The sequence below is a fragment of the Myodes glareolus genome, chromosome 27, assembly GCF_982192425.1.
Source record: "Myodes glareolus chromosome 27, mMyoGla1.1, whole genome shotgun sequence".
Lineage (NCBI taxonomy): Eukaryota > Metazoa > Chordata > Mammalia > Rodentia > Cricetidae > Myodes > Myodes glareolus.
This window is the reverse complement of record NC_142052.1, coordinates 6,661,030-6,673,482: the sequence shown is the minus strand read 5'-3', so window position 1 is coordinate 6,673,482 and position 12,453 is coordinate 6,661,030. Positions and strand designations below refer to the sequence as shown.

At 39.5% G+C, this 12,453-nt stretch overlaps 1 protein-coding gene across 7 annotated transcripts in view; it reads left to right on the top strand.

Annotated features, from left to right (window-relative positions):
- Cacna2d1 (calcium voltage-gated channel auxiliary subunit alpha2delta 1) overlaps positions 1–12,453 on the top strand; it is a 431,327-nt gene that overhangs the window by 318,188 nt on the left and 100,686 nt on the right. For all 7 annotated transcript variants that reach the window (XM_085684078.2, XM_085684077.2, XM_085684081.2 and 4 more), the window contains exons 8-10: positions 6,546–6,615; positions 9,116–9,166; positions 10,972–11,071. In XM_085684078.2, coding sequence (XP_085540204.2) covers positions 6,546–6,615; positions 9,116–9,166; positions 10,972–11,071 — 221 coding nt within the window. The remainder of the gene's footprint in view (positions 1–6,545; positions 6,616–9,115; positions 9,167–10,971; positions 11,072–12,453) is intronic.

The following is a 12,453-nucleotide window of genomic DNA, read 5'->3' as shown; positions in this document are numbered from 1 at the left end:
AAGAGGAGAATGGAAAGTTAAAAGGATCAAAATTTATTATACACATGTATATATCAAACTGTCGATGAATAAATAGGGAAAAGCAGAGTTTACTGATCCTCAAATCCTCTGCCTACACCTGCGGCAGAGGTTGCGGGCTGCTCACAGGATTTTCTCACCTGGGTCCGTGTATCCTTTGCAAGTGACGACCTGACTCAGGAGTTCTTTTTTTAGAGCTCCTCTGTGTCTGTGGTGTCAGAGCCAGTTCAGGCCAGGTCTCACAAGTAAAATCAATGAAGGAAGTCTGTCACCCATGCCTCAGGCTGTAATGTGATCTTCACCTCTTCCACAATCCTGCCTTTGTGGTTCTATATCCATTGGTTTGGGAGAACTGACAGAAACAATAACTCTGATTGTCCTAGATATCTGCAGAATTTCTTAGAGCAGTATTTATAGGATGTGTGTGTGTGTGTGTGTGTGTGTGTGTGTGTGTGTGTGTGTTTTGCTGTTGTCGTTTGTTTTGAGACCAGTCTCACTGTGGACCCTAGCCTAAAACTCACTGTGCAAACCAAGCTGGCCTCCAACTCACAGCAGTTCACCTGCCTCTGCTTCCAGAATGGAGGGGAACTTAGTGCTCACATGACGGACATGTGACAAGTAGTTCCGAACTTAGAGTCGCTAACAAACTGTCACTAAGAGAAGACATGGAGTATTTGATACTATACTTTAAGACATTTTCTGTCCTGACACTAAGATGGAGTCATCTTTCTAGCTTTTGAGTGTTTCCAATATCAACCAAAGTCTAAAGAGGTCAGCCATTTTTTTTTCTACATCCCTTTGGCAGTTCAATCTGGGTGTATTATCTAGATTCAGAGGTTTTTGTTTTGTTGAGATAGGGTTTCTCTGAAACGAGCTCTTGTAGACCAGGCTGGCCTCAAACTCACAGAAATCCGCCTGCCCCTGCCTCCCGAGTGCTGGGATTAAAGGCGTGCATCACAACCTCCCTGAGTACTATCTGAACTCACTTAAGAGGAACGCTCCTTCCTCCACCCATTCTAGGGCTGTGGCGCAAGGTAGAAGCTATGGAGAATCTATTTTGGAGTGATGGCAGCTGTAAATTCTTTTGGGTAGATAAGACAAGTTGAGTCACTTAAGTTTATTCCTTTAAAAAATAAAATAGTCAGAGTTGATTATGTCGTAACTCAGCGTGTGCCTGACATCCTGTAGGACACGACTGAGACACGCCTCACATTGTTGGCTCTCAGCTACATCAAGACAGAAGATCTGCGTGACTCTCCTGGCATTGTTGAGTGTATAAAATGTACTACTTTTGAAATTCTTGTGAATCCAGTTACCAAGATATGTTTGAACTTACCAATGGGAGTACAATGAGCTGTCATTTGTCATGGTGTTTCTACCACGAGGCATCATCCTCAATGTATCATTAACCGTTTTATTATTCCCCAAGAAATGAAATGAAAAAATGAATACTTCTGTTGTTAGGCAATTGATGGTAAAGGGTGCCAAAATAATACTTTATTTTGCAGCGGGTTTAGCAGAAGGCACAGCTCATGTGGGTCGGGGTCATGGAAAATGTCCTTGTAAATGATCATTACCACCTTTAGTGAAATGATTCATTCAGAAATGCAAATTCTGTGCTGTTTCTAATACTCTCTCCAGCCATGCTTAAGTCCTAAAGGAATGCTGAAGAGATATGGAAGGTGAAAACTCCCCCTTTTCTAGGGACCTGAGAAGCTCTGGTTTTCTCTCCAGAAGTGGGTTCCACAATGAATGGTTATAAAACATCATTTGAGATAACTGCAGAACACAGGTCTTTTCTCTTTGCTATTTGATCTTCCATTATTTTGAGCTTGGATAAATAACATGCGGCTTAAATATCACGGTGGGATTTTACATACTAATTAGTAATATCACAGAAGAATTTATAGTCTTTAATTTTACCACAATATAAACACCCTAATTTGGTATCACTTTATCTTACTTAAAGTAAATATAAAAGAAAATTTATATTAGATTATAAATATTTTTAAATTATATGCCACCTAAGATTAGCAATGTTATTAAAGTTTAATGTTTTTGCCCTTAATGTAAATTATAGCCTTTTAATTTTCTTGTGATGTGGGATTCCCATCTGTATGCTTTGAATAGGTTTTATTACCACTGGTTAATAAAGAAAGTTGCTTTGGCCTACAGCGGGGCAGAATAGAGTAAGGCAGGATTTCCAAGCAGATAGAGGAGGAAGGAAGGTGAAGTCAGGAAGATGCCATGTAGCTGCTGAAGGAAACAGAGGCCCCAAAACCTTACCAATAAACCACAAGCCTATATAAAATAATAGAAATGGGTTAATTGAAGATATACAGACTAGTTAGAAATACACTTAAACTCTTGGTCAAACAGTATTGCAAGAATATAGTTTCTGTGTGATTATTTTGGGGCTGGGCAGTCGGGAATGAACAAGCATCCTCCCACCTACATCCCTGTGTCTTTAAAGAAACGTATGAATTTCATGGAGCATAATCATTCCTGTCAGTAGATTTCACTCTTCGTGAAAGAAGAAATCTCACCTCGATGTTCTCTATAAAGAATTAAGAAACCTGAGGCTAAGGACATGGTTTAGAGGTTAGAACATGTGCAAACCTGAGGAGTGACCAGGGTGCAGATTCCTAGAACTCACGGAAATGCATCCTAGGCATGGTGGCCCTTTTGTAATTAGGATGGTAGACACTAGAGTCCCCAGAAAAGCTGGAGAGCAAGACTAGCCATGTCACTGAGCTCTGGGTTTGGTTGTGATTTGCTGCCTTAATGAATCATGTTGGGGAGCCACGGAGTATGGTTCCAAAGATCAACCTAGGGCCCTGCATATACCAAATGTGTGTACCCAAACACGTGCAAAACAATACACAGCAATGGAGAAAAAAAGAGAAGGAAATATACTTTTGTATTAACCTTAAAATCCCCATCGGATGTGATTAGTTAACAAAGTCATTGGTGAGATGGTTCAGTTCCTGGCTTCTTTCTGGGCAATGGCTGTGGGAAATCACCACAGTCTCTTCCGCTCTGTGCATCGCTGCCAGCCTTGATCACTCAGGAGAGGGGAAGAGAGTTTATAGACCCAGAAAAGTTTATTGTAGGCAAAGAATTAGTAACGTGGTAGATGGGTCAGCCAGTAGAAATGCTTGCTGCACAAGAGCAGGGAAGGAGTTCAAATCCCCAACCCAAAACCCTGTTTGTGGGCAACTGTCTCACAACAGGATTGTGGGAGGGGCTGAGATAAAAGGCATGCTGGGGCTTGCTGGCTGCCTATCGGTGATCCAATAGCAGACCCAATGTCCTCCTCTGGCCCGTAGGGGCCTGTTTGTGGATAGGTGCACCTACACACATTTGAGCTGCCTCCACAAATACATGCCACAGCAATTACAAACCTTCCCACATAAATTTGAAAGATTTCTTGACTGTAACAGAGATTGAGATGAGAAGGTCTTCTAGACTTAGGAGTTCTATAAAGAATTTGCAGGTAACAGATATGTTATAAAATAATCTAATCTATAGCTATCACTAAGATTGAAATAAAGTCTTCATGGCCTAGTTCCCCGACCTGAGATTCTAATCCTCTGGAGACACAGGTATGTTCCCGAAAGGCAGATGAGTCAATAGGTGGCCATACTGGTGGAATTTGCTAGAAAAAGGAAAGAAAGAAAAAAGATTTGGGGGCCTTTGGGGATTATAACTAACCCAGTGTCAGTAGGCTATTTCTGACCTTTGGGGAGCTTAGTGAATCTTCAGAAATTACAGAAACATGGAGGAACAGGGAAAGTGTGAGACAATGGGATCTGAATCTGGGAAACACATACGCACTGCAGCAGACAGACACCAGACACATGGGCAGGAGCTCATTGGTAGGAGGTCATGAGCTAACAAACCAGACAGAGCAGCAAACCCTCCTTTGTCATTCAGTGTCTTCATCATTTGTACAAAATACATGGGCCTGTGCTAATTAGTAAAAGAATAGCATTTATAAAGCTCAAATCATTTTAATCAAGCAAGCCAAAGGAATGCATTCCAGTGGAGAGGGAATGAATGCAAAAACAGAGGCATAGCATAGAAACTTGTGCACAATTTTTTTAAATTCCTTTATTGTTACTGAGATATTAACTAATGTTTTACACTAATACTGGAATGGGAACTAATATATCTATCCACATATTTGTTGCTTAGTTCTAAGACTACCACAAGGAAAAGTGTGCTATTTATAGCCTTGATACTTTAGCTTGTAAGGATGAGAACTGAAGAGATTTTAAAGAAATAAATTTAATGGATGTTATATTAACTATGCCAGTAATTGGTTCTTTGGGGAGTGCTATATTTAAACTTACAGTTTATGTAAATGTGATTAGTCATTTAAAATGAATAAGTCATTCCATAATTTAGCTACTCATGAAATCCCACAGTCAAGAGGGGCTTCTTCAGTTGTGTGTATATTTTGACATACTCTAATTAGCCAAATTATCTTAGTTGGATAATAAGCCTGGTTCTCGCCACGAGTTTCCATAATTTCCATGATTTCTTAGTGAAGAAAGTGGAGGACTGTATCATTTTGCATATGGCATCTGAGTTAGGAGTTTTCTTGAGTCCCATGTCCAGACAGTGTCAATGTGTGGGACTCCTGGGGCGTAAAACTGCCTTGCGTTCGTGAGCTAAGTCCTTGCCTTCTTTGGGCCCAGGCTGTGGGGGGAAATAAAGAATTTTAGAGAACTTTGACCAGAGTAAGTGCAGTTTAATTGGAATAAGTATGAATCATGTACATTTCAAGATCAGTATAATAAAAGCCAAGAAGTTTTTAGTTTTAGTTTCTAATAGGTCACTGATTTTCTGCTTAAATTATTTCACACAATAAATAAAGTTTCAAAACCTAAACTTTTTTTTTAATCTTTTAAACAGTATTTCTATTTATTGCATGTAAAGTATGTATTTCGATCACACCACCCTCCTCTTGGCCCCTCTGTGCCCTCCTCTCCACTTACTCCGGGCTTTTCCCGTACACCCCACTGAGTCCAATTAGAGACGTCCATATGTGTGTGGGCGTCGATTCATCCACCTGGACACGGGCCAGCTCCTCTGTCTCTGAAGGAAACCAGCTCAATGCATCTTGTCCTGGTAGCCCTCCCCTGGAGCCCCGCAAGCCTCTCGCGGCCCGTGCTGGACTGCTGACTGACAGGACCATGGTCAGGGCTCACAACTTGAGATTTTCAGAGTTCCTGAGGGCAGTAGGCTTGTCATGTGTGGAAGACGCTGCTTGGCAACAATCCTCCCCATCCTCTGCTCTGACAATCTTGGTATCGCCTCCTCTGTGTTGCTCCTCGAGCATTAGAGGGAGGTGATTTGATAAAGACACTCAGTTTAGTGCCTGGAACTTTACTTATTCTCCACACTCTGGCCAGTGTTGGGTCTCTGTATCAATGTCTGTCCACCATGAAAGGAGCCTCTCTGATGAGGGATGAGAGCTGTACCAAGCTACCAAGGAACTGTGTTTACCCAACAACTTGATAACAGGAACATGTATGTGTGTGTGTATTACATATATATTATACGTATATGATGTATAATATATGTATGCAATACATATATACGTATATGTGTATGTATAATTATACACACACATACACATGGAGAGTGTTAATGTTAATTGTAGTTTAAACTTTCATTTATAATTTTAACCTGAAACGAAAACTTAAAGTTGTCCATTTGAAATGGCAATGATAAATTATTTCAACAATATTCATCATTTATTAAACATATGTCTATGAAGGCTGTGATAACGCTACTTAAAATAAACAGTCCAAGGAAAACAGTATTTTTTCTGAGAGGAGATACCACTTTTTCTTCCCAGCTAACCCAGAAGTCCGTGTAGACCATGCTGGCTTCAAACTCAGAGAGCCCCTGCCTTCTAAGGGCCGAGATCAAAGGCGTGTGCTATCTGGCCTGGTGATAACGTCTGTGTTCAGTGCCAGTGTGCACTGAGTGAAAGCAGGATGAGCAACTAATTGAAGGCGTCACTTTCCTCAGTGCAGGACCATGCTCCGACAAGGGAAAGCTTCTACGTTAACCCCGCCCACACTCTGTGTCTAAGCTTACTTCCACAGCACCATGAGGAGAGGCTGGCGATGGCTTCCTTTCGTACCGGGTGCTGCTTCCCAGTTTTGAGAAGGGAAACCCTAATGACATAAGGATGCCATTTTGTATTTGAACACTCATACAGATAGGTGGGACTCGGTTTATTCTGTATTTTGTGATTTTTCCGTTTCATATTAATTTTTTAGGCTGTACTTAATTATACTTGTGTGTGTTTGTTTGGGGGGCGGTGACATTCTTACGCTGGAAGACAGAGACCAGCTTTCAGTTTTCTTTATCTCTGCTAGGTGTTTCCTAGAGATGGAATCCAAATTTTGTCAGTCTTGGTATGAACATCTAAACCCAATAAGACAGCCTGTCAGCCCAGCAATGCTTAGTACTTTGACTTGGTTTCTCAAATATATTTTGTTTTTCAGCTTCTCCCTGGGTGGATAATAGTAGAACTCCAAACAAGATTGATCTCTATGATGTGCGCAGAAGACCATGGTATGAAATTCTGACTATTTCTAAAGACAAGACAGAGGGGTCTGTCAGTTGTTAGCCTGTTGAGTGCAAACTTTCACTGGGATGAGTGTCGTCTCCTTTAATACAGTGCTATGATGTTTTCAGGATATACAGAATATAGATGTGACTAACAACAAATGAAAATGAGGAGTTTGGGTAGGGAATGATGGTGAACACTGTTGAAATGATTGTTCAGACTTCTTTCAGATGGATTACTTTAAGCCTTATGCTCAGTTTCAGCTTGGGGCCTCTTTTAGCTGGTGGGGATTTCTGTCAGACTCTTACTTTGCTTGATGTAGCGCCCTAACGGAGAGATGACACAGAGTCAGAGACCATTTGCTTCTGGCACTGAACTAATGAGAACTGGCCCAAAGCTAAGAGTGCTGCCTGAGTCTACCCATAGAGTTTAGGTTTGATTCCCCCCACAAAGGAGTTTTGTTTGTCTGCCGCTGCTAAAACAACTCATCACCCTACAAAACACAGGAAAATGTGCGCAATGTGTTTGGACTTACTGAAAAACAACTTCGAATTTTCATGCCTTTTAGCTATTGATTGTATTTTGAGTGTTTAAATTTTACATTTAAATTATAAATATACATTTCAATTGTTAATTAAAAACATATTATTTTTTAATGAGTTCATATATACATCATGGTGTCTTGTACTCTTTTCATATTAATTTTAAGTATGTATTGATGAGAAGAAATACATAACATAATTTTAATGAAGGCTATCTGCTCATTCAATTACGAAAATCCCTATTATTGGATTGCATTGTTTCTAATCTCCTCCTGTGTTCACACAAATGCTATGCAACACAGTGGTTGACTGAAAGAACATGTATTAATGGGTTTTAGATGTCCTGTTTAGTATCAAATAGTTTACATGAACACAATCTTGAGCGATGGTTACTAATATTACTATTATTAATAATAGTAATATTTGTTAGTATTTGTAATTTGTAAATATTTGTTATTGGATGGAAGCAAATAGAACTCTATAACATAGTTTGTATTTAAGAAATGGTCATTTCCTGATAAATGTAGGAACAAAGTGCCAATCATCCAGAGCAGACACTGTCCTAATATTTTCATCTTTGCACTAAGAAGCACACCGGGACAGATGCCAACCAGGACAGGGTTAAGAAGCTAGACATGAGCAAGACTGTCTCCGGTTGGAAGACAGAGGAACTCTGCCTGTTGATTTACAAAGTGGAGTGGATTGCAGACAACACTACTCTGCTCCCTCCACAAATAATCCCAAACTGGTAGCAGCTGTTCTCTGGGCTGTTGAGCGTGAAAGATCAGTCTTGGTGTAGACCTCCTTCTGAGGAAGGCAGACACCTGGTCCCCTTCATTATCTGTTCCCCTTCAAACCCAAACAATCACACACAAACTCTATTGATTACAACACTGTTTGACCAACGGCTAAGACGCATTTCTAGCTGGCTCTTACATATTAAGTTAACCCATTCCTATTATTTTATGTTTTACCAGAACGCTCATGCTGTGGTACCTCACATCTTGCTTCTTGGATGGCTACATAGCATCTGCCTGATACTGCCTTCTTTCTCCCTGCATTCAGTTTAGTTTTTACGCCTAGCTATATTCTGCCCTGCCCAAGGCAAAGCAACTTCTTTATTAACCAATGGTAATAGAACATATTCATAGCTTACAGAGGGGAATCCCACATCACTGGACAGGTAGTGTGTCTGTCTGTTTCTCTCTCTTCCCCCCTCTAGTAAACAGCTGCTCTTAAATTTATTTCTCCACCATCAGTTAACATCCTATCTAAATCTTCCCGACAGTGTCTTTCAAATGCAGACAGTCTTGTTCTGTAAGATGTAGTTGGATTTTGGAATTAGCATTTGAACCACTTCCCTGGGTTATTCTTAGACACTGTAAAGTTTTGAGAGTTTCTGCTTTGAATTCTTAGTAAAAATTCTTACTACTAATATTATCCAGTACATGAGTTCAGTTATTTAACAGAACTATTGTGTTTTCTTTTGTTTAAGTTGCTTTTACTTAAAGTTTATGCATATCTACCTCTTTGTATTTATTATCTATCTATCTATCTATCTATCTATCTATCTATCTATCTATCTATCAATCTATCTATCTATCTATCTATCTATCTATTTAATTATTTATATTTTAAAACACCACAGTTTCTTATCCACTAGAGTGAAAAGGTCATAATTGCAATTTAGTTTTTTTCTCTCTAAATTTCTTCTTTATCTTTTCTTATAAATACCTGGACAGTACGCTTTAAAATCCATACCTTCAGTATCTCTATGGTGATCTTAAATACTTTTTTTTAAGGTAACATTTCAGAATTTCAGTAAAAGACCATTATTTACTATAGTATAATAGGTTGGGTCTTTGCTTTAACCATATCTTGCTTCAGAGATCTATGAATGGAAATAAACAAACCTCAGTGATGGACACAGAGGAAAGGAAATGCTTCTGTGGTTCTGTTTCAGGTACATCCAGGGAGCCGCTTCCCCCAAGGACATGCTCATTCTGGTGGATGTGTGAGTAGTTGACTTGTGCCTATTTATATCCAGAGTGCACGAGACATTGGTAGGGTATTGTAATTTCTTAGGAGTTAGCAATGTATTATAAATTGGGAAAAATCAATGCGGTGATTGTATATGCAGACAAAGAAGCCTTCCTAAGATATTAACAAGGAACTGGGGAGTTGACTCAGTCAATAAAGTGCTTGTTGCACAAGATGAAGATCTCAGCTCATATCTCAGTAATCTACATGGAAACAACTGAATAACGATGGGACAGTGGTTTGTGCCTCTAACGACAACGGTGAACGGGGAGGCAGATCCCTGTCTGGGACGACGAGATGATCCAAAGATCAGAACATGGCAGAGAATGGTAGAGGAAGACCCCTGCCATCAACCTCTGACCTGCACATGTGTGTGTGAATGCACGAGTATGTGTGCAGACACTCACAAAAACAGGCACATATATGCACATTGCACACACAGACATACACAGATACCACACAAATGCGCACATACATCGCACACACAAACATACACATATACACACAAATGTACCCACACCACACACATGCACACATACATCACACACACAAACATACACATACACACACAAATATACCCACATCACACATATACATACTTCACACATATAGAAACATACACATACAGACACATACAAGCACACATGCACACATATACACAGATCATACAGATATATAAACACATACAGACACACACAGAGATGCATGTGCACACCACATAGACAAACATACAGACACACTCATGCACATACAAATGTACATACAGGCACAAACACAGACATACAGACACACATATGCATGCACACACACACATACATGCATCTCACACACAAACATATACACACGGAGACACACATCACACACAGACATACAGACACATACATAAAACATACATCACACAAATCGTATGCACACATACATATACACACAGACACACACATATTACACACAGAGACACAAACACACAAACATATACACACACATACACACATCACACACAAACCTACTAACACACATACAAAAAAGAAGAAAGAAAAAGAAAATGTGACTTAGTTGGCATTTGGTCATAAACAATTTTATTGACTATAAGGGATTTGGATCAAAACAGATGAATGCGTTAACTTTTATTACTAGGACTTTCCAAGGCCACAGCATATGAGAACAGTTTCTATAGGTGTTGCTATTTCTTGTTTTATTATCTCAATTTAAAACCATCTGAGAATCCATATGCACCGGTGATGTAGAAGCAGAAGTCCTTTTCCTAGAGATAAGACCTACCTTAGAGGAGGGAGAGACAAGAGAAATGAAGGAATTCTGGAGGAATTGTTCTTTGATCTGTGGAATGAGGCATTTGACCACAAACCTCATCTCAGCTCTCAACTCTGTTGCTTTCCTCTATTCATGTTTATATTGGCTTTTATTTTTAATTATTTTAATTAGAATGTAATTATACAATTCCTCCTTCCTTTCATCTCTCTTAGACTATACCACTTGCTCTCTCTCAAATGCATGGCCTCTATTTCTTTAATTGTGGACGGGTGTGTGTGTGTGTGTGTGTGTGTGTGTGTGTGTGTGTGCATATTCCTAACACATAAATATATAAATACAATCTTCTCAGTCTCTATGTTAATTATATGTATATGATTTCAGGGCTGTCAACTTTTTAAAGACAGAATTATATTTTTATTTCCATGTAAATGATATAGAAGCTACTGAGATCATTTTTTTTTTTTGTTTAATGACTGGTGAATAACACAAGGACGATTTGTCTGTCCACAGGAGTGGAAGTGTGAGCGGACTGACTCTGAAGCTCATCCGAACCTCTGTCTCCGAAATGTTAGAAACCCTCTCGGATGATGACTTTGTGAATGTAGCTTCAGTGAGTATGGATGCTTCATCTTTCTGAATTCCTCCTCCTGTCTCCTCACGAATTAGATACTGGGGTGTCCTGGGGTGTTGTAGGAATGTTACAAGTGTCTTACGGAGCTGTTCTGCACCATCCTATCTGAGACCCTTAGCATTTACCACTGTTGAAATAATGAATATTGAGCGAAAAGCATTTCTCCCCTTCACTCTAAGGAACCCATATAGGTGGTGTGACCCCATGCACTTAAGAACATCCGAGGAAGTAGCATCTTGCACCATGAATGAACAGTTAATCACTTATTGCTGGTTATGCTCATCTTTGTCTGGACAACTTCTCCTAATAGAAGAAAAAAGGAGGCAATTGAATGAATTTGGAAGCATCTTAGGCGTTCTTTTAGCTAGAAAGTACTGGACTTGATGCACATGGAACAAAATGTATGTCTCATTTTAATCATGTAATTTAGGCAATGAATTTCATGGTCACTTTCTAGTGCATGAAATCTCGTATTTGAAGTGATTTTATTTACAGAGATGTGGCTGGAGGCGAAGTGTATTTTGGTGGCACTGTTTTGTATTGAACCTATGAGAATGATCTACCTCTAAAATCCCTAGGGGAGGATGAGACTAAAGTCTCCATGTGACTGTCTCCTTTTCCTGGGATTGGGGAACCCAGGAGATCACTGCAATCCTACAGCTAATGAAGCTTCAGGTAGCTTTAGTGATGTTACATTGGAGAAGACTTAATCCTAAAGTGAAATTATTAAGATATTCCTGGATAATCGTGTGGATAGAATGTAGAACCCACAGTTGATAACACAAAATTCCCTGGAAAATGTCTCCTGGTGTATAATTCCTAGGGAGAAAAAAAATGGAGCTATTCCATAGTCTAAATAAATTCACAAGGAACCCTGTCTAACTCTTATTGAGATACCATGACATGAGGCCCTTCTCAACTAAAATGATAGGAAGGTATTACTCAGCTTCATTTGTATAGAAATGACAAAAACGTTGGAATGGCTTAAAATGCTATCTTTGGCATAGTGAGAGAAATTGTCATATATAATGGCATTGATTTGAAGTCAAAAATATTCAGTGTGGTTAATTCTTTGGCCTCTTCAAAACCTGAACATCAATCCTAGGTTGAAGTGTAAATGGAGAATGCTTGTTCGTTTCCCAGCTGCCCAGACCCGAATAATCACACATAAACTATATTATTTATAACACCGTTTAGCTAGTACTTTAGGAGTATTACTAGCTAGCTCTTCCATCTTAAATTAACCCATTTAATTCATCTGTGTATTGCCACGCGGCCTTGGCGTTACCTCATTTTCTACATGTCTTATTTCCTCGGCAGCTGGTTTGCATCTGATTACCCCTGCCTGCTCTCTCTGTATA